The sequence below is a fragment of the Equus asinus genome, chromosome 20, assembly GCF_041296235.1.
Source record: "Equus asinus isolate D_3611 breed Donkey chromosome 20, EquAss-T2T_v2, whole genome shotgun sequence".
Classification (NCBI taxonomy): Eukaryota; Metazoa; Chordata; class Mammalia; order Perissodactyla; family Equidae; genus Equus; species Equus asinus.
This window is the reverse complement of record NC_091809.1, coordinates 100,596,853-100,620,245: the sequence shown is the minus strand read 5'-3', so window position 1 is coordinate 100,620,245 and position 23,393 is coordinate 100,596,853. Positions and strand designations below refer to the sequence as shown.

At 46.1% G+C, this 23,393-nt stretch overlaps 1 protein-coding gene and 1 non-coding gene across 2 annotated transcripts in view; one reads left to right on the top strand and one right to left on the bottom strand.

Annotated features, from left to right (window-relative positions):
• Positions 1–23,393, bottom strand: part of OTOG (otogelin) — a 95,988-nt gene that overhangs the window by 15,035 nt on the left and 57,560 nt on the right. Inside the window, exons 34-42 of the mRNA XM_070491278.1 lie at positions 22,704–22,821; positions 21,898–21,977; positions 19,633–21,404; positions 18,620–18,788; positions 18,147–18,292; positions 17,499–17,588; positions 2,955–3,138; positions 454–674; positions 72–210 (exon numbers count right to left, since the gene is read on the bottom strand). Coding sequence (XP_070347379.1) covers positions 72–210; positions 454–674; positions 2,955–3,138; positions 17,499–17,588; positions 18,147–18,292; positions 18,620–18,788; positions 19,633–21,404; positions 21,898–21,977; positions 22,704–22,821 — 2,919 coding nt within the window. The remainder of the gene's footprint in view (positions 1–71; positions 211–453; positions 675–2,954; positions 3,139–17,498; positions 17,589–18,146; positions 18,293–18,619; positions 18,789–19,632; positions 21,405–21,897; positions 21,978–22,703; positions 22,822–23,393) is intronic.
• LOC123279221 (small nucleolar RNA SNORD89) lies at positions 13,388–13,503 on the top strand. Its single transcript, XR_006517138.1, has one exon. It is a non-coding gene; the product is annotated as a small nucleolar RNA SNORD89 (small nucleolar RNA).

The window sequence follows — 23,393 nt, the reverse complement described above, 5'->3', positions numbered from 1 at the left end:
CTCACTCTGACAGGGGATGGAAGCAACAGAAACCACGGAGGAGACCCTCCCAAGCCCCCAGCTCAACTCACGGCAGTAGTCGGAGCGCCGCCACTCAATGCACACGTGGAACTTGTGGCACATGGCCACATACACAGTCAGTGCCACGCACGGCTGCTGCACGTACTTGGTGTCCCGGATCCACAGGTCACAGAACGACTCTGGGGGTACCTGGGCACACACAGCAGGCAGTGTTGCCTACCCGGCTGCCCCACATTCCAGGGCCCAGCCCCTCCCAGCCCTGCCCAGGGGACACCAAGCCTCTGCGGGCTCCCAATCTGGTCCCAAGCTCAACACCTCTGGGAGCTCACCCAGACTGATGCCTCCCTGCACCAGGCATTGGTCCCTGTGCTGGCAGGTCCCTGCCATTCCCAGCCCAGGGGTCCCCCCATGGCAGACCCAGTTGACACATACAAAGCGGTGGCAGGCGCTGAAGGTGCGGTTGGACACCATGCGCAAGCAGGGCGAGCAGTCGGCCGTGGCACAGCTGTCTGGGCGGAAGCGTGTCTGGCCCACTGAGGTCAGGGAGCTGGGCACCTGCCAGCTGTCCAGAAACGGAGCAGGATCCTCGGCTGCACTCACCACAGAACCATCCTGCAGGGTGAGGTCATTGGCTGCGTCCCCATCACAGATACCTGAAAGGGCAGAATGATCCCCATAGCCATAACAATCACCACCACTCCCAGGTCTCCAGCTGTCACTCTGCATATTCCTCACAACAATTCTTTGAGGCTGGTATTACTATTATCCCCATTTTATAGATGAGGAAAATGTGGCACAAAGAAGCTAAGAAACCTGCCGTGTAAGAAAATGTCTTTGTTCTTAGGAAATATACAGCAAAGTACTTAGGGATAAAGGGATATAATGTCTCGAACTTACTTTCAAGTGGTCCAGAAAAAATGCATATATATATATATATATAAATATTGCATATGCATACAAAAATGCATATATATAAATGTGTATATATATAGAGAGAGAGAGAGACACGCAAATGGGGTAAAATGTGAACAATCAGTAAATCTCGGTAAAAGGTACATGGGAGTTCTTTATACTATTTTTGCAACTTCTAAGTTTGACATTCTATCAAAGTAAAAAGTTACCCCAGAAAATCTGCGTTAGCAGAGACTGCTAGTTAATTATCACCCCTGTTTCTTCCTCCTCCTGGGAAGTCAGCCAGGCTATTTTCCCAGGCTCCCTGTGGCCAGGTGAGACCATGTGACTGAGTCCCAGCCACTGGAATGTGTATGAAAGTGATGGGCACCACTTCCAGGCCCGGTCCATAAAAACTCCCCAACTCTTTTCCCTCCTGTGGAGTTGGAAGCTCGTGCTGAAAATGGCAGAGCCACAAGACGGAAGGAATCTGGGTCTCTGAGGCATCACTCTCCATCTGGGAATAAACTTGTTATTAAGGCACTGAGCTGGGGGTAGGACTGAAGTTTATCTGTCACAGCTTCTAACATGATCTGAACTCCCAGCCTCACCTCTCACTCCAGGCTGTAGACACACACACTTGCCTGCCCTTGATTGAAACACTTCCACAGAAGTCCTCCCTTCCAGGGCCCCTCAGATGCACCCGTCCATGGCCTCCCCAACTCTGTGTACAAGGTTTGGTTTACAGGTCTGTCCTTCACAAAAGCCTCCAGCTCGGAGTGCAAGGACTTACCTCCTTTAGATCTCCCCCTCCTAGTATCCCCCAGGTTGCCTAGCAGGGTGCCCAGGAAACCAAGTGTTACTTTGGATAAAACAGAGATATAAACTAGCTGACTTTGCTCTGACAACCCCAGCCACCGGTTTTGTGAATATAAAGCACGATTTAATACAAAACCCTTAGATTTTATCAACGATCCGAATGGTCACATTTTTGGTCTTGGCATGGAGTCACTGAAGGGTGTCACAAAGGCATCCTAGGGAGGAAGTAGCCCGCAGGATTACTGCTGACCACAGTCCTCCTCCTCAGGCACAAACAGTAGAGGAAGAAATGGCGAGAAACGGATGGCGGAGGTGGTGGTGATTGTGTGTGTGTGTAAGGAGACTTGTTTGTGTCAGTAAGAATGGGAGTTTCGTAAAACAGGGATTTTTGTTTGTTTTGCGTACTGTTCTGCCCCCAGTGACTGGTACATGGTAAATGTTTGTGCAAATGAAAGAATGAGCATGGAGCAGGCTTACATGTGTTAGTCCATGAGTAGGGGGCATTTGAATACAGGGGCGTGAGTGTGAGTGAATGAAATGGGTACAGATTTATGAACAGAGGGCATGCAAGTATGTATGTGTGTATTCTATGTCATCCATCACCATCATCATGGCAGTCTGTCATGGAGTGCCCCATGGGGCTCACATCCTTCTGCCTCTGCAAGGAGCAGCAGTCTACACTTAGGCTCCTCCCGTACCCCTTTTTCTTGTCAAAATACATCTAGTCCCTTAGGGTATGCTCTCTGCAATCATACTGTGGTCTGAAGAGCATTAGTTCTATGTGTTGTGGCAGCTCTGCTGTGTGACCTTAGGCAAACCACTTAACCTCTCTGAGCCTCCTTTCTTCTTTATTTCAATGGCCAACAGTCAGGACTGTTGTCTGGATGACCTAGAACAAATGAGATCAGAGCGTGGAAGTGCTTTGTGAAGTGCCCAGGCATTTGCGGACGGGAAGGATTATCTGGTATTAGGGAGTTATCAGGGGAGCTGACAGACAACGTCGGCTGAAGTGACAAGAGGCTGAGGACAGAGCCCTGTGCCATCTCCCTGCTGCAGCTTCAGCCCCAGAATGCAGGACATTAGTTCTCAGCCCTGGCAGCCCCCCTGGTCCCACCTCTGGCCTGGCGCTCTGTCTCAGCTTTCCCTGGTCCAGGGGGCCCTGTGTCTGGGGGCAGAGATGGACCCAGGAAGCAGCCCCCTCCCCCAGCTGGGTCCCACCTCACCGCACAGGCCATGGCCCCGGGCCTCGCTGGCTTTGCTGGCCTCCAGGATCATGAGTCCCGAACTGTGGAGCCACTGGATCTGGATGTGTGATGGCGTCCGGATCACGTACATGTGGCCTGTGTCCTCAATTCTGAACCCGTATCTGCTCACTGGGGGCCACACAGCCTGAGAGTCCACAGTCACCTTGTAGGGGGGTGGTGTTCAATGTGAGCATAGCTTGTCTGTCTGTCTGTCCATTCCATCCATGCATTTATTCAACAGACATTTATTAAGCACCTGCTATGTGCCAGGCTCTGTTTCAGGCACATGCAGCCAAGACACAGCCCAAGGTGGCATGGGAGAATTCTGAGAACATTTTTAGGAGCACAAAACAATGAAACAAGAAATGCAACAGCCGGAGGCAGGCTGCATCTCTTTGCCCAAATAAACGCTGATCCTGAGCTTCCTCATCATTCTACTCTTTCCTCATTCTGCTCAGATCATTTCTTCTGGGATGTTCTCCCTTAACCCTCAGCCTCTGGGTTGGGCGCCCCTTCTCTGAGGTCTCGCCATCTCTGCACTGGCCATGAAGACAGAATCTGTCTGTTCCCTCATGGAGGCCCTGGTGGACTGTGAGTTTCTTACGGGCAGAAACTATGTCTCCTTCACCTTTGGGTCCCCCGCATCTGCCTTTGGGCCCGACACAAACCGGGGTTCAATCACTGTTTGTTAAATATGCAACATACTCCAAGTCTCTCAAACACTTTAAATTCAAAGCTACAACCTCAGCTGCCATGTTGACAAGGTTAAATTTGGATGTATTATGGATTATTAGTTTTACTCTTTAGAAATGGGAGATGAAAAGATTAGGGTGTTAAAATATTTCTAATGACTTTACCCTTCCTCCAAGAATCACTGTTTTACTAATCATTTGGCAAATTATCCAGCCCATGACCCACTGTGTTGAAGTAGAGGGTGCCTCAGCCCAGCAGTCAGAAAACTTTGACCTTGGGGAAGTTCTGGGCTCTCTCAGGGCCTGTGCCTTCCTAGCTGTGCAGACAGGGGCTTGGGCTGATGACCCTGGGGCGCGCTCCCAGCTCTGGGAGTGAATAATCGTATCTGAAGCCCAGAGGTCCTCACCTGTGTTCGCAGGACTCTGGGTCCAAGTAAGGACCAGGGACAAGAGTTTCAAAACTAACGACTTGGACTTTGGCTTCTGAGCAAGATGGAGTGACAAGGACTGGATTTACCCTCTTGCCTTAAACAACCAAAAACTCTGACAAAATCGATGGAACAACAGCTTTCAGACACTGAACAGGCGGCTGTGCAGGAGAGCGATTCTCAAGAAGGGAAACAAACGCGGTGAGCCTTATGACTGCCAAGCTCACTGCTTAGAGAAGGTGCCCAGGCCACGGGGCAGGAAGGAGGAACCCAGGAGAGCCCAGTGGTCTCCCCAAGGTCGTGAGACTAGCGTCGGGAGTTCACAGAGGCCAAGAGAGCTCGACTTTTCAGGGCAAGAGCACTGAAAAGGAGAGAGCTGCGGAGAGTGAGTGAGAGACAGAGAGAGAGAAGACAGCTGGGGACGGGGAGGGAGGGAGAAGAGAGAATACTGAACAGTGTATGCAGATGAGAAAACTCCCTGCGGCCAGGGAAAGACCCACCTGATGCAAGCAGACAAAGTCCTCAGCGCTTACCCCAGGTGGGAACAGCTACAGCTACTGCCAGCTAGAGAGGAAAAACCCCCCAATTCATAGGGAATAAGCCGAGGATGCAGAAGGCGGCTTCAGTACTGAGGAATTATTCCTCAGAAGAAAGAATAAAATCACACTTAGAGAAAAGGCTACTCTGGCTCCACCCAACGGGCTTAAAAGCAAGCCTCAAAAGGATCAACTGTTTCCAAGCAGTACAACTGTTACGAAGCTCAAGAATATTTCTAAAAAGAAGAGAAATGAGTATCCAGCATCCAACAAGACAAAACTCACAATGTCTGGAATCCAATGAAAAAAACTGTCAGGCATGCAAAGAAGCAGGAAAATACAACCCACAACGATGGGGAAAATCAATCCACGTTGACACATTTAATAGAATTAGTAGACAAGGACACAAAAATAACTATTAAAACTATATTCTATATGTTCAAGAAAGTAGAGGAAAACATAAGAATGCTAAGGTGAGATGTGGAAGATTAAAAAAGACCCAAATCAAACTTCTAGAGATGAAAAATACAATTAATGTCTGAGATAAAAAATACACTGGATGGGATTAACAGACGATTAGACACTGTAGGTGAAAATACTAATAAACTTAAATACAGAGCAACAGATGCTATCCAAAATTAAACACGGAAAGGAAAAAAGACTGGAAAAAAATGATGAACAGAACATAAGTGTGGAACAACTTCAAGTGGCCTAATATACATGTAATTGGAATCCCCATAAGAGAAATGAATTACCAGGCATATCATAACCAATTGCTTAAAAACAGTGATAGAAGAAAAACTGTAAAAGCGGTCAGAGGAAAAGACATGTACAGAGGAACAAAGATAAGAATGACAGAGGTTTTTTATTAGAAATAAGCAAGGCAAAAAGACAATGGAACTCCATAGCAGCACTATTTACAACCGCTGCCAAAAGGTAGAAACAGCCCAAGTGTCCATCAATGGATGAGTGGGAAAACAAACTGTGGTATATACGTAGAGTGGAATATTATTCAGCCATAAAAAGGAATGAAGTACTGATAGATGCTACCTCAAAAACATGATGCTAAGTGAAAGAAGCCAGGCACAAAAAGTCACATAGTGTATGACTCCATTTACATGAAATATCCAGAATAAGCAAATTTATAGACAGAATGCATATTGGTGGCTTACAGGGGCTGGGAGATAGGCAAATGGGGAACAACTGCTTAATGGGTAGAAGGTTTCCTTTTGGGGTGATGAAAATATTTTGGGATTAGATAGGGGTGGTGGTTGTACAACATTGTGAATGTACTAAATGGCGCTGAACTGTTAACATTAGAATGGTTAATTTTATGTTATGTCAATTTCACCTCAATTAAAAAGAAAAGACAGTGGGGCAAAATCTTTAAAGTACTGAGAGAAAAATTAAAGTCAACCTGTAATTCTGAACCCAGTGAAAATAACTTTAAAAAATGAAGGTGAGATCAAGACTTTTTCAGACACACAAAAGCTGAAAGAATTTATCACCAGCAGACCTGCACGGTGAGAGTGTTAAAGGGAGTCCTTCAGGCAGAAGAAAGGTGGTATCCAGTGAAAATCCACATCTACCCAAAGGAATAAGGAGCACCAGAAACGGTAAATATGTGAATAATATAAACTTTTCTTATTTTAAAAATCATGTTAGGGGGCCAGCCTGGTCACATAGCAGTTAAGTTCGTGCGCTCCGCTTCGGCAACCTGGGTTCACCAGTTTGGATCCCAGGCACGGACCTGCACACTGCTCATCAAGCCACACTGTAGCAGGCATCCCACACATAAAATAGAGGAAGATGGACACAGATGTTAGCTCACGGCCAATCTTCATCAGCAAAAAGAGGAGGGTTGGTGGTGGCTGTTAGCTCAGGGCTAATCTTCCTCAAAAAAGAAAAACTACATTAAAAGATAAGTGGCTGCTTAAGGAAAAAAATAATCACAATGCACTTGGAGTTTATAACAAACATAGAAGTAAAATGTATGACAACAGTAGCACAAAGGCAGGACACTATTATTAAGGTTCTCATGCTGTATGTGATTGAGTATATTACTTGAGCTTGACTGACAAGTTAAAAATATATACTAAATACATTTAAAATACTATACTATACTATAGTAAAAACTCTACATCTGCCACTGAAAGAGAAGAATAAAAATGTATAGATAATAATCCAATATAGGAGATGAAATGGAATCATTAAAAATAATCCAAAAGAAGGCAGAAAAAGAGGAAAGGGAGGGGAATGAGGAAGAAATGGGACAAAGAGAAGACAAATAGCAACATCATGGTACATACAAACCCAACCATGTTGATGACCAAGTTAAATGTAAATGATCTAAACATCTGCAATTAAAAGGCAGACACCTGCAGACTAGATAAGAGCAAAAGAAGATCCAACTATTCACTCCCTACGAAATCCCATCTTTAAGCAAAAAGACACAAATAGTTTAAAAGAAAAAGGATGGAAGAAGATATATCTTAGATATAGACATTAGGTAAACATGCTAGCACTAATCAAAAGAAAGCTGGAGAAGCTATTACAGACAAGTCAAACAAAACAGAATCCAGACGAAGACTTTTACCAGGATAAAAAGGCCATTTCATACTGATAAAGGAGCGAATTCAAGAGGACATAACAATCCTAAGTGTTATGCACCCAACAACAGATTTTCAAAATTTGTGAATAAAAAACTGATAAAACTCCAGGGAGAAATAGACAAATAAACAATTATAATCAGAAACTTCAACATCCTCTCCTCAGTAATTGATAGAACAAGTATACAGAAATAGTAAGGATTAGAAGGCTCAAACAACACTATCAGCCAGCTTGACCTAACTGACATGCACAGAACACTCCACCCCACTCAACAACAGAATACACGTTTACCAAGATAGAGTATATTCTGGTACGTAAAACAAACCTCCTCAAATTTAAAAGGGTTCAAGTTAGACAAAGTATGTCCTCTGAACACAATGGAATTAAATTATAAATTAATTACAAAGATATCTGGAAAATCACCAAATATTTGGGGACAAAAGAAAACACTTATAAAGAACCCACAGGCCAAATAAAAATCAAAAGGGGAATTTAAAAGTATTTTGAGCTTAATGAAAATAAAAACACAACATACCAAAATTTGTAAGATGCAGCTAAATCACTACCTAAAGGGAAAATTGTAGTACTAAATGTGGGTTTTTTTCATTTTTTTGGTGAGTACAATTCGCCCTGAACTAACATTTGTTGCCAATCTTCCTCGTTTTTTTTTTTCTTCCCAAAGCCCCAGTGCATAGTTGTAAATCCTAGCTGTAAGTCATTCTAGTTCTTCTATGTGGGATGTTGCCACAGCATGGCTTGATGAGCAGTGTGTAGGTCCACACCCTGGATCTGATCTAGTGAACCCTGGGCCACTGAGGTGGAGTGCATGAACTTAACCACTCAGCCATGGGGCCGGCCCCCCAAAGGCTTATATTAGAAAAAGAAGAAAGGTCTTAAATCAGTGACCTAGGCTGCCACCTTAATAAATCAGAAAAAAAGAGTAAAGTGAACCTAAAGTACGGAGAAGAAAGAAAATAATAAAGAGCAGAAATCAATGAAATAGAAAAAAAACAATAGAGAAAACCAATAAAACCATTTTTTTGAGAAAAGCAATAAATTTGATAAACCTTTAGCCAGACTGGTCAGGAAAAAAAGAAATGATACAAATCACCTGGGGCCGGCCCCATGGCCAGTGGTTAAGTTCACATGCTCTGCTTTGGCAGCCCAGGGTTTCACTGGTTCGAATCCTGGGCGTGGACATGGTACCGCTCATCAAGCCATGCTGAGGTGGCATCCCACATGCTACAACTAGAAGGACCCACAACTAAAATATACAACATGTACTGGGGGGATTTGGGAGAAAAAGGAAAAAATAAAATCTTAAAAAAAAAGAAAAGATACAAATGACTAATATCAGGAATGAGACAAGGTACACAGATACAGATCCTACAGACAAAAGGATAGCAAGAGTATATGAAGAACAACTTAATGCCTATAAATCTGACAACTTGAATGAAATGCACAAATTCTGTGAAAGATGCAAACTACCCAAGCTCAACAAAGAAGAAATAGGCAACCAGAGTAGCTCTATATCTTTTAAAGAAATTTAATATGTATTTTAAAACCTCCCCAAAAGAAAACTCCAGGCCCAGATGGCTTCACTTGAATTCTACCAAATACTTAAGGATGAAATAATAGTATTACCATGTCTACACTAACTCTTCTAGAAAATTAAAAAGACATGTATAGAACACTCCATCCAAAAGCAGCAGAATACACATTCTTCTCAAGTGCGCATGGAACATTCTCAAGGATAGACCATATGTTGGGAAACAAGGCAAGCCTCTATAAATTTTAAAAAATTGAAATAATAACAAGCATCTTCTCTGATCATAATGCTATAAAGCTAGAAATTAATTACAAGAAAAAAATCTGAGAAAGGGACAAAGATGTGGAGACTAAACAATACGTTGAACAAGCAATGGATCATTGAAGAAATTAAAGAAGAAATCAAAAAATATCTGGAGACAAACAAAAATGATAACATGCCATACCAACTCATATGGGATGCAGCAAAAGCTGTATTAAGAGGGAAATTCATCGCAATACAGGCACACCTTAACAAACAAGAAAAATCCTAACTAAGCAATCTCAAATTACACCTAACTGAATTAGAAAAAGAAGAACAAGCAAAGCCCAAAGTTAGCAGAAGGAGAGAAATAATAAAAATCAGAGCAGAAATAAATGCTGTTGAAACAAAAAAGGCAGTAGAAAGGATCAATGAAACAAAGAGCTGGTTCTTTGAGAAAATAAAATTGACAAACCCCTAGCCAGACTTACAAATAAAAAGAAAGAGAAAGCTCAAATAAACAAAATCAGAAATGAAGAAGGAGAAATAACAACAGACTCCACAGAAATACAACGGATTATAAGAGAATACTACGAAAAACTATACACCAACAAAATGGATAACCTAGAGGAAATGGATAAATTCTTAGACTCTTACAACCTCCCAAAGCTAAGCCAAGAAGAAGCAGACAATCTGAACAGACCACTCATAAGGAAAGAGATTGAAACAGCAATCAAAAGCATCCCAAAGAATAAAACCCCAGGATCAGACACCTTTCCTGGGGAATTCTACCAGACTTTCAGAGAGGATTTAATACCCATCCTTTTCAAGCTATTCCAAAAAATTAGGGGAGATGCAACACTTCCTAACACATTCTATGTGGCCAACATCACACTGATACCAACGCCTGACAAGGACAGCCAAAAAAAGAGAACTACAGGCCAATATCACTGATGAACATAGATGCAAAAATTCTCAACAAAATTTTGGCAACCCAAATTCAGCAATACATCAAAAGTATCTGGGGCCGGCCCGGTGGCGCAGCAGTTAAGTGCGCACATTCCGCTTCAGCGGCCCGGGGTTCACCAGTTCGGATCCCGGGTGCGGACATGGCACTGTTTGGCAAGCCATGATGTGGTAGGCATTCCACATATAAAGTAGAGGAAGATGGGCACAGATGTTAGCTCAGGGTCAGCCTTCCTCAGCAAAAAGAGGAGGATTGCCAGCAGTTAGCTCAGGGCTAATCTCCCTCAAAAGAGAAAAAAGGTATCATACATCACGATCAAGTGGGATTCATACCAGGGACACAGGGATGGTCCAACATCCACAAATCAATCAACGTGATACACCACATCAACAAACTGAGGAATAAAAACCACATGATCATCTCAATAGATGCAGAGAACGCATTTGACAAGATCCAACAGCCATTTATGATAAAAACTCTTAACAAAATGGGGACAGAAGGAAATTATCTCAACATAATAAAGGCTATATATGACAGACCCACAGCCAACATCATCATCAATGGGCAAAAACTGAGCACCGTCCCCCTGAAAACAGGAATGAGACAAGGATGCCCTTTATCACCACTCTTATTCAACATAGTACTGGAGGTTTTGGCCAGAGCAATTAGGCAAGAGAAAGGAATAAAAGAAATCCAAATAGGGAGGGAAGAAGTGAAACTCTTGCTGTTTGCAGATGACATGATCTTATATATAGAAAACCCTGAAAAATCTATTGGAAAACTAATAGAAATAATTAACAACTACAGTAAAGTTGCAGAGTCAACTTACAAAAATCAGTTGTTTTTCTATACTCCAACAACGAACTTACAGAAAGAGAACTCAAAAGTATAATTCCATTTGCAATCGCAACTAAAAAAATAAAATACCTAGGAATAAATTTAACCAAGGAGATGAAGGACTTATACAAAGAAAACTGCAAGACATTGCTGAGAGAAACTGATAATGACTTAAAGAGATTCCTTGCTCATAGATTGGAAGAATAAACATAGTTAAAATGTCCATATTACCCAAAGCAATCTACAGATTCAATGCAATCCCTATCAGAATCCCAATGACATTCTTCACGGAAATAGAGCAAAGAATACTAAAATTCATATGGGGCAATCAAAGACCCTGAATTGCTAAGGCAATCCTGAGAAAAAGGAACAAACCTGGAGGTATCACAATCCCTGACTTCAAAATGTACTACAAAGCCATAGTGACCAAAACAGCGTGGTACTGGTACAAAAAGAGGCACACAGATCAATGGAACAGAACTGAAAGCCCAGAAATAAAACCACACATCTATGGTCAGCTAATCTTCGACAAAGGTGCCAAGAACATGCAATGGAGAAAAGATAGTTTCTTCAATAAATGGTGTTGGGAAAACTGGACAGCCACATACAAAAGGTAGACCACTATCTCACACCATACACAAAAATAAACTCAAAATGGATCAAAGACTTGAAGATACGTCCCAAACCTATAAAACTCCTGGAAGACAATATTGGTAGTATGCTCTTTGACATTGAACTAAAAAGGATCTTTTCAAATACCGTGTCCTCTCAGACAAAGGAAACAAAAGAAAAAATAAACAAGTGGGAATTCATCAGACTAAAAAGCTTCTGCAACGCAAAAGAAACTAGGATCAAAACAAAGAGACAACCCATCAACTGGGAGAAAATATTTGCAAATCATATATCTAACAAGGGGTTAATCTCCATAATATATAAGGAACTCACACAAACGAACAATAAAAAAGCAAACAACCTGATCAAAGAGTGGGCAGAGGATATGAACAGACATTTTTCCAAAGATATACAGATGGCCAATAAACACATGAAAAGATGGTCAACATCACTAATCATCAGGGAAACGCAAATCAAAACTACACTAAGATACCATCTTACACCTGTTAAAAGGGCTATAATCACTAAGACTACAAATAACAAATGTTGGAGAGAGTGTGGAGAGAAGGGAACCCTCACACACTGTTGGTGGGAATGCAAACTGGTGCAACCACTATGGAAAACAGTATGGAGATTCCTCAAAAAACTAAAAATAGACCTACCATATGACCCAGCCATCCCACTACTGGGTATCTACCCAAACAATTTGAAACCAACAATCCAAAGTAACATATGCACCCCTATGTTCATCGAAGCACTATTCACACTAGCCAAGACCTGGAAGCAACCCAAGTGCCCATCGACTGATGATAAGATAAAGAATATGTGGTATATATGTACAATGGAATACTCCTCAGCCAGAAAAGAAGACAAATTCATCCCATTTGCAATAACATGGAAGGACCTAGAGGGAATTGTGCTAAGCGAAATAAGCCAGTCTGAGAAAGACAAACACCAGATGATATCACTCATGTGGAATATAAACAAGTACTGGGACAAAGAAAATAGCTCAGTGGTTACCAGGGGAAGGGGGGGCACTAGAGGTGAAGGGGAGCACTTATATGGTGACAGTCAAGAAATAATGTACAAATGAAATCTCACATTGATGTAAACTATTATGAACTCAATAAAAAAGAAATAACCAAAAAAAAAAAAAAAAGATTCAGAAGAACAACAACAAAAAAAGGGGAGGGGAAATATTTTCCAATTCATTATATGAGGCCTGCATTACTCTGGCATCAAAACTAAACTAACATATTATAGGAAAATTTAGACTAATACACCTCAAGGAGATGCAACAATATATAAAAAGGGTAACATATTCTAATCAAGTGAAGTTAATTCCAGGAATGCAAGACTGGCTTAACATTTGAAAATCAAAATAATTCATCATATTAATAGTCTAAAGAAGACCAGTGGAATATTATTCAGTGCTAAAAAGAAATGAGCTATCAAGCCATGAAAAGACATGGAGGAAACTTAAGTGCATATTACTAAGCAAAAGAAGTTAATCTGAAAAGCCTACATACTATATAATTCCAACTATCTGACATTCTGCAAAAGGCAAAACTATGGAGACAGTAGAAAGATCAGAGGTTATGGGGAGGGGATGAACAGGCAGAGCAGAAAGGATTTTGAGGGCAGTGCAAATACTCTGCATAATATTATAACGATGAATATATGTCATTATACATTTGCCCAAACCCATAGAATGTACAACACCCGGAGTGAACCCTACAGTAAACTATAGACTTTGGGTGATTAACATGTGTTAATGTAGGTTCATCACTGGTGACAAATGCACCATTCTGGTGAGTGGTGCTGATAATGGGGGAGGCTATGCATGTGCAGGGGCAGGGTATATGAGAAATCTCCGTATCTGCCTCTCAATTTTGTTGTGAGCCTTAAACTGTTCTAAAAAATTAAGTAAAACAAAAATAGTCTGAGGAATGGTGACAATAAAAGGCTAAATTGTGGTGTCTCCATCAGTAGTTTGCTCTCTTTGTGGGTGCCCCACGACAAAATCTCCTGAAGCAAACCACTGGTCTGACCTCAGTAACATCAAGATTGAAGTTCCACACCTTCAGGAAGCTTTCCAAGCAGGAATGGTCAAGAAAGGCATTCTCACAGACAGCTCAAATACTTTTAAGAAAAAATAATCAGTGAAACTCACACAACATTGGGGCCTAAACGAGCAGTAAATACCTCTCTGTGTACTTTACAATATCCTTGCTGAATCAAGGACTGCCAGAATCATAAGACAATAATAATAACAGACCTTCAAGAATGGTAATTGGAAGATATTAAAGCTGGAAAATTGAAACTAGAAAATCCAGAGAATCCAAGAATTTTTTAAACATGACAGTTAAATTGAACTCATCTGATCACACTTAAAATTTGATTGCACAGTTATTAAATCCCAGGATTATAGTTTCTTTTGCTTAAGGTAAACTGTCTTCTACTTTTAAACATGTTTAATGAAGAAACTTTTGCTGTTGTTGTAAATGTTTGACTTAGTTTTTTTTTTAAATAAAATGTTCTCTAAATAAAACTATTCTTTGCAAGCAATTTATTAAAAATAAATTTGAAAATCTTTCCTCTTTCATGTAAACACAAAAAATATTGTGATCTTGTAAAAGAAGGTCTAAAAAAGAAAAAGAATATGATTCTCTCAATAGATGCACAAAAAAAACATTTGACAAAATTCAATAACTGCTCAAGGTAATAATAACTCTCGGAAAACTACAATGAGAAGGAGACTTTCTTAACCCGACAAAGGACATCTACCAAAAGCAAATAACTAGCTCCATTCTTTACAGTGAAAGACTGAACACCTTCTCCCTAAGATCAGACACAAAACAAGGATGTTGGCTGTCAATCCCTCTTACTCAACATCATACTAGAGGTCCAGCTAGTGCAACGAGCAAGAAAAATAAATAAAAAACATACACATTGGCAAGTACGAAATAAAACTGTCTCTATTTGGAGAAGACAAAATCGTCTATCTAGAAAAAAATGAAGAATCTACAAGAACTAATAAGTGAGTTTAACAAGGTTGTAAGATACAAGGTCAACATGCAAAAATCATGTGTACACACAACCAGCTAAACAAAAACTCAATGGTGTTTTTACAAACACAAAAATCAGTTGTATTTGCACATATTACAATGAGCAGTTAGAAAGCAAAATAAAAACAATAGAATCATTTATAATAGCAGCAAAAATATGAAATATTTAGAGATAAATCTAACAAAATATGTGCAAGATTCTTACACTGAAAACTAAAAAACACCAATGAAAAAATCAGAGAAGACCTAAACTAATAGAGAGATGTACCATGTTCATGGATTGGAAAACTCACTAATGTTTAGATTGCACTTCTCCCCCCAAATAACTATATATTCAAACCAATTCCAATCAAAATCCTAGCACAATGTTTTCTAGAAATCAACAAGCTGATTCTAAATTTATATGGAAAGATACAGGATTAAAATAACCAAGACAACTTTTGAAAAGGAAGAAAGTTGGAAGACTCATACTATCTAATTTAATAAAAAGCAACAGTTATCTGGACAGTGTGGCATTGGTGAAAGGCCAAATATATAGATTAATGGAACAATATTAAAAGTCTAGAAATAAACCCAAACATTAACAGTCAATTGATTTTTGACAAAGACGCACAGACAAATTCAATGGAGACAGGATAGCCTCTTCAACAAACGGTGCTGGAACAATTGAGTATCCATATGCAAAAAAGTGAATCTTGACCCACACCTAACACCATTTATAAAAATTGACTTAAAACACAACATACACCTTAAAGTAATGCCTAAAACTATAAAACTTCTAGAAGAAAACATAAGAGAAAATCTTTGAGACTTTGCCAAAGGTTTGTTAGATCAACATCAAAATCATGATCTATAAAAGAAAAAATTGGTAACTGGACTCCCTCAAAACTAATAACTTCTGGGGGCCAGCCCAGTGGCATAGTGGTTAAGTTCACACACTCCACTTCAGCAGCCCGGGGTTCATGAGTGCGGATCCCAGGCATGGACCTTCACACTGCTCATCAAGCCATGCTGTGGCAGCGTCCCACATACACAATAGAGGAAGACTGGCACAGATGTTAGCTCAGGGACAATCTTCCTTACCAAAAAAATAATAATAATAAATTAAAAATAAATTTTTAAAAAAATCTAATAACTTCTGCCCTTTGAAATACACTGGTAGGGGCCAGGCCATGGCCAGGTGGCTAAGTCTGTGCACTCTGCTTCAGTGGCCCAGGGTTTCGCCAGTTTGGCTCCTGGATGCGGACATGGCACTGCTTATCAGGCCATGCTGAGGTGGTGTCCCACATGGCACAACCAGAGGCACTCACAACTGGAATATACAGCTTGTACTGGGGGGCTTTAGGGAGAAGAAGAAGGAAAAAAAAAAAAAAAAGACTGGCAATAGTTGTTAGCTCAGGTGCCAATCTTTAAGAAGAAAAAAAAAGAAAAACACTTGTAGGTGAACAAAAAAACATGCCATAGGTCAGGAGATAATATTTATGTCTAATAAAGGACTTGTAACCAAAATATACAAAGAATTCCCAAACTCAATAAAACAGACAACATAATCTTTAAAATGCACAAAAGATTTGAACAGACACTTCGCCAAAGAAGACATACCATGGAAAATAAACCTTTTCTGAGTAATTAGGGAAATGCAAACTAAAAACGTGAGATCCTATTATACACTGATTAGAATGACCGAAAAAAATAAAAGGAAATGGATGCTACAAAATGCTGGGAAGGATGTGAAACAACCGGAACTCTCACACGTGGTTGGCAGGAATGCTAAATGCCCACTTTGGAAAATAATCTGGCAAGTTATTGTAAAGTTAAACATCCCCTTACCATACACCCAGCCATCCACTCCTGGTGACTCTATCCATCAAAACCTTTACGTAAATGTTTATTTGTTTTCACCAAAAACTGGAAACAACCCAAAGGTCTTTCAAGCGGCAAATGGGTAAACTAATGGTGGTATATCCATACAATGGAATACTACTCAACAACCAAAAAGACCAAACTACTGATATGTGCAGCAACATGGGTGACTCTCTCTACACACTCTCATTCCATTTACACGGCATTCTGGAAAAAGCAAAACTATAGGGACAGAAGACAGTGTTTGTCAGGGGGTGGGACGAGGGTTGACAACAAAATGGCACAGGGCAATGTTTGGGGGTGATGGAGCTGTTCTACATCATGATTGTGATGGTGGTTACACAACTGTGGTTGTTTGTTAAAATCTGTAGAATTGCACACAAACAAAGGTAAATTTTACTGTACGTAAACTATACCTTAATTTTTAAAAGTGGAAAAATAAAAATTAGTAAGGCATGAAACCAGGGAGTTTTTTTTTTTTTTGCTTAAGCTTCCATCTCCTAGAAAATCTACTGCCCTGAGCCCTGCTCCTGAGAGCCCCACAGGACGTGGTGGCCCCTGTGTTTGGTTCAAGGGCAGATTCCACCAGGAGCCCTGCAGGCCTTGGCTCACGAACAGGTGGGGAGAGGCAGGAGTTTGGGACCTAAAGAGGAGACGAATTACCTCCTCTCGCCCACCTCTTGGCAGGAGCAGAGGCAGACCCCCGGCTGAAGTATCTTATACCCCGGGCTTCATGTGAAGTTAATGAAGCTTAAATTTAGGACTCCTCACTTAACATAGTGCCCTTCTTGGGAGGGGCCCTAGGAATGTGTTCACATGGCCGTGTAATTTTCTAAAAATTGCAGAAGCAAGATATTTTAACCACAATCATTTAAGGCTACTGTCTCTTCCACCCTAACTTCCTCTCCGTCACAATATTCCTCCTGGTATTTTTTCTCTCTTGACATCAGGTGGACACAAGTATTCTAAGTAAAATCACTTCCACTCATTATTTTTCTCTAAGAGGGTCCCCTCCCCATGCCTGCCTCCAGTCGTGCACGGGCCTCAAGGCCCCCGGCCCAAGCCCTGCCCCTCTGCTGACTGCTGGCTTGCCCGGGGCACCAGCTCTGCGATGGCCTCACCTTCCGGTTGAAGCGGTCGATGACGACCTGATGGGTCAGGTGAGTCACATTCAGCAACACCAGACAGAACGGGGGCCAGTTGAGGTGTCCCTGCAGAGAGAGCCCAGCCCTCATCAACCCGGGGCCCAGTCCTGCCACGTCCTCACCCTGGACAGCAAGTGCCAGCACTCCCTGACCACGCCCCCCTCCAACAATATGCCGGGGCACCCACGGGGACTGTGCAGATGGTACAGGATCCCACGGAACATTTCTGGCTTCACCTAACCTCACGCAAGCCCAGCTGAAATAAAAAAAGCTGCTTCCTTCCACCTGGCTCAGGGGGGCATCCTAGCAGGCGATCCCTGAAGCTGGCACCCTTGACCACAGGCCGCATCCCTGGAGTGGCACCCCAGTTCCTGGGCATGTCAGTGCTGGCCACATGGGTCTAGGCAGCTGGCACAAGCTGGGGTGGCGCAGACCCCGGGAAGAGCCAGGAGTGGTACACTTCACTCACCCTTTCCCCATGCACCCCTTCCAGAACACCGCTGGGGGAGAGAGGGAGCTTCTGCATCTGTCCTCGTGTCTGACCTCTCAAAACCCAACTCACTGCTCAATCTCCCCTTCAAGCCGAGTCAAACCCCTGAGTCTCGAAAAGCAGGGGGCAGTCACCAGATTGGCACTTTTGCAGTCAAGGACGTGGACGGTGACAATTTCATCTGGGCTCTGGCTGAGGATGTAGATGGCCTCCTTGAACAGGGCAACATGGCTCCCATCGAAGGTCACGAAGCTCAGGTCAGGGAAGATTGAGCATCGGCCTGGGGGAGGGGCACGGATGAGAACAAACAGATGCCACCAGGGCCAAGGCCGCCCAGGAATATGGGGCAGGTGTCTGGGCCTTTTCCTGGGTGATTTGGAGGCCCTGGGGGCTGGAGGGACGCTCAGAGCAGGCGTCACACAGAGATCAGAGGTCGAGAGGGTAGGAAATCTGCCAGGTCAAGGGTCACACTGAGAGATCCCACGGGAGGGCACATTCAGATCATTGTTACCCTGAGGCCAGGGAGCACCCAGGTCAGGGGCAGAGGTCACGCTGGGGTGGGGGTAGGCAGGGGACCCAGGAGGCTCAGGTGGACCCCAGGACTCACAGGCACATTCCCAGAGTGGGCAGCATCGGTCCCCGCCCACCCTCACAGCGAGGCCCAGGACCCCACAGCGAGGGGGTGTGGCACCCTGGGGACAGTGCTGGGACTGGTTCACACGGATCAGCTGGCCCTCCAGGCAGATGTGGCGGACGCAGTCCTGCTCGGCGATTGGCTGGAGCACAGGGTGGAGGGACAGCCTGAGTGCAGCCCCTCTCTCCCCTGCCTCACTCACCCCGGGCCTGAGGGCACAAGATCCTTTCCGACCCAAGCTCTAGGAGGGCAGGGGCCCTGAGGGGAAACTCCAAGGGAGTGGTGCCCTCACCCTCCACCCACCCAACATGCCACCGGGCCCGGGGCTAGGCTGAGCGCTAGATCAGGGGTCAGGGGACTGACTCCGGAGACTTCTACCTGGCCCGTGCCAAGAACTCCGGGCACACAGACGTGCAGACACACTAGCTCACACTCACAGAAACCCAAGCACACCCATATGTGTTTGCACACATGAGCACACACACATACAACACTGTTTTTATCTCTATTTCTCACAAATGCACAGTTACACACTCTCTTAACACTACATAACACGCACACGGGTATGTGAGCACTCCCACTGAGTCTCACCCATGTGGACACAAATGTGTATACACATAGTCCCACACAGGTACACAGACACAAACATGCACACCCTGGCACACCCATGCTGTCACACTCTGGGAGTTACACGGCACCATCCAATCAGCCCCTGGGGCCCAGATGGAGCACAGTGTGACCCTGCTATGGCATCAGGGGCCCAGAGGAACCTGGAGGATTTTTCAGGCACCAGAAGCTTGGGGCAGGGACGAGGACGGCAACTAAACTGTCTCGCAGCCTGGCAGCAGGTTAAGAAGAAGCTGCAGCGGGCCTGGCCCCTCGCCCAGGAATGTGAGGCCGTGGGGGCGTCTAAGCCCAGTGGCACGGAGGAGAGCAGGCACAGACGGTCCCCATCCAGATGGCCAGAACCCTGACGAGTCACTCACGACACAGGCGGCAGATGTATCGGCCTCAGCGGTGGTGGTCGAGGCCGCGGCTGAACTCTCCGTGATGCTCTGGGCTGGGGCCGAGCGTGCAGACTGCTCGGTGGTGGCTTCCCCCACTGGCTCTACCGGGACCTGTCCCGCCAAGGTCCCTTGGGCCTCAGGCAGCAGAGGGAGTGAGACCAGCGCGCTCTCTCGGGAGGCCGTCCTGGCTGAGACGCGGCTCGGTGGAGAGGACGTGGGCACCTCTGGAGCCGTGCTGGCCCTGGGGCCCTCGGCTGCGGCTGCCAAGGTGGCAAGAGTGTGGGCCACAGCAGGCACGAGCTCCGTGGGCGCGCCCTGGGGCAGAGACACCTGCTTGGACAGGACAGCCATCTTTTCCGTGGTGCTCTTTCGGGGGGTGACTGACACTGTGGAGGCTGCCCCCTCAGCCATGGCCACCACTCCAGAGGTTGGCAATGTGGCTCCCAGAAGCCGGCTTGGAGCTGTGCCTGTGGCCTGAGGGACTGTGTGACTGGGCGGGTGCACCTGGGCCATAACAGCTGAGGTGACAGGCAGTCCTGGGCTGAGTGTCCGAGCAGGTGGGGTCGTGGCCACGGAGAGAGATGTGGCCTGTTGCTGGAGTGGAGGGGAGCTGATGGAGCCTTTGGGGCCTGGTGTGGCCACTGGGGCAGACGTGCCCACCTTGGCCAGGGGCAGGCTGGTGTCGGGAGGCAGGCCAGAGAGGAGCTGGGGTGGCCGAGTTGACTCCAAAGACATGAAGGATGTGGCCCCCAGCCCATGAGCCACTGTGGACAGGCTGGTGGCAGCTGGAGTCCCTGCAGGCAGAGCTGGGGGCTGGGTGGCTGTGGTGGTGTGCCGGGCGGGGCGGGGCAGGGCAGTGGGGAGCGGGCTTGGAAGTGGGGACACTGGCAGGCCCATGGGCTGGCCGGGCCCAGGTTGGACCTTCTCTGTGGATGGCACCGTCTCCACTCTCTTGGTCACCAGGGGACTGACAGGAACCTGTTCTGCTGTTCTAGCTTTGGCTGGGGGGCTGCTGGGACTGGAAAAGCTCTGGGCCGCTATGGACTGGGGGATCCCTGTCCCATTCATGACCTTCGTTACTGCAGGTGTCAGCAAAGCCTCCTGGGATCCTGAGGAAGTGGGAGGCCTAGAGGTCACTCCAGGGGAAGCCACAGGCCTGGAGGAGGGACTTGCAGGCAACTCCAGGCTCGGAAGAGGCTGGAGGGGTGTTGTCTTAACAGGCAAGGAGCCAGGGCCTAGGACCGTCACAGCTTTGGTCATGAGTGGGGAGTGAGGTCCGGGAGTTGACTGGGACAAGACTGTGATGTTGGGGCTCCCTGCAAAGGTCACAGTCACCCTGGTCGTCTCCATGGCACCCGACTCCATGCCAGGTGTGAGAGTCCTTCTCAAAAGGGGGAGGGATGAGGACTCTGGGGCATGGGCAGTGGCCAGGCGGCTGGCAGTCACTCTCTTGCTGGCTGGGGCCTCTGTGGGGTGGCCAGGGAGGTTAGATGCAGTGACCCCCAGCGGCTGCTGCAGAGTGGCCTGGGTAGGGCCTGGAGACAGTGTAGGCCCCTCAGTGGCTGCCATGGGTGGGTTCAGGGCTGTGGTGAGTGGGGCAGCTGGGGTGAGTGCTGGCCTGTGGGAGGGCACCCCGGGAGTTTCCTGTGGAAACTGTAGCTCCTTGTCACTGGGGGTGGGCAGCTCTCGACTGGGAGGCAGGGTCTCATTGCCAAGGGCCTCTGTGGGAACCAAGACCGCAGGCTCCACACCTGGGGCAGACAAGAGAAGAGGCGCAGAGGATGGGGGTCATTGCTGGGCAGGGCTGTGATGTGGGCTTCCTGGACTGGCACCCTAAGTGAGGGAGGGAAGGCAGCTTCCAACGTCCAGTCAGGCTGCCTGACCAACCCAGGGGCCTCCATCACGTGGCGTTAGATGACTCAGAGAACTCAGCCTGTCTGGATTCTGTCCCATACCTCAACCCCTGAGCCCAGAGTCGAGAGACCTCAGGTCTAAGTCTGGCTGTACTGTGTTCTCACCATGTGACCCCTAAGCCAGTTCCTTGCCCACCCTGGGCTTCATTTTTCCCGTGAAATAGGGAGAATGGACAGGATGAGGTCTCCGCCTGCTCTACAGGGTCCTCCCAGAGGGCACTGTGCTGACCCTGCATTTCCAGGGACCTGGGGCTCTGGGCATGACTGGTCAATGAGACTCCGGGAATTTTCAGGAAATCCAAGGGAGGGGTGAGAAATCCTGGCCACTCACAGTCCTCCAAGTAGACGCATCTCCGTGTGACTTCATCCAGGACCTTGGGGGCGGGGCACGCAGGCACACAGCCTTCCACCCTGAGGACAGAGTAGGGAGCAGGTAAGCGGTCTGCAGGAGGGGAGGGTCACCTCTTCTCACCTGGATGGAGCACAGGCCTCACCCTTTCTTATGACACACGCGTGTGTATTTATCACGTACACACTCACATGAGCCTCCATGAAGACACTGTGTGCAAGAGCATACATACCCAAACACAGATGCCACACACTCGGCCCCTCCGACGGAGACGGAAACAGAAACAAGGTCTGCGTGTGCACACACCCATACACTCTCACATGCGTCTGCACTTAGGCACATTCTCACCTACCTCCTCCACACCTGCAGGACTCAACAATATTCACACAGCTACATATACGTTCACACAGACTGCCGAAACAGCGGTGTACACACCCTCGTGCACACACTCAGCTGCACCAACACCCAAATACATGCAACTCATACGCATGTACATATGCACAACTGTGTACAGCCCATGCACACTTGTCCACCCACACAAACACACACAGGGCTCAGCTATATGCACATTATGCAAGATATTCACATACGTTCATATACAGCAGGTTCACCCTGGTACGCATATCTCCATACACACAGCACACGAAACATGCATACACAAACATATGAGTAAACACACACACCTCAGTACACGCTCACACCTACACCCACAGACTACACATGAGCCCATTCACGCCCGTGTATGCCCAAGCCCGCTGGTGCACACACTGGACCCCACGCCACCTCACCTGGGCACGTCCCGGCAGCTGGCTGCCCAGGGGTCCCGGCAGGTCTGGAAGCAGGGACTGGCACAGGCATCGTAGCGCCACTCACAGGCGGGGTAGGCAACCCCCGAGGGGCTGGCATCTGGAAAGGCGACCCGGCCCGGAGTCCCGAGACAGAGTGAGACTGGGCATGAGCTCCGGGTCAGGTGCCAGAGCGCAGAGGGAATCCAGCTCAGACCCTGCCCACCCTGCCCCGTGGGATGGACAAATGGACTCACGCAGGAAAAGCGAAGACAAATAAAAGCCAACCTCAGAGGAAACTGTGTTCCTGAGAGTTGGGGTCGGCACCTGGGAGATCCTTGGGATGGGGTTCTGGGAACTTGTTGAAGGGGCTGAGGACTGGGGCAGCTGTGGGGTTCAGCTTTGAGGGGTGGCCAAGGAGGAGGCTGGGGCCCCTGATCTCGGCATAAGGCTGCCCCGTCACCCTGCCCCTCTGGGACATTGGTGGCCAGGCTTGCCCCACCCCCCAGGACACAGTCTCCTCCTTGCCCTGCCACTGGCCAGGCCACCGCAGACCTCCATGGAGGCAACAGGCTTCCCCTGGAGTGGTGAGGCCTTGGGGGAATCCCTTCCCCTCTCAGCCCAAGGCCCTGCGACAGGGGAGAGCTGCTCTTCGCCAGGCCCTGCCCTCTCTGTCCCCAGGGGGCCTCCCTG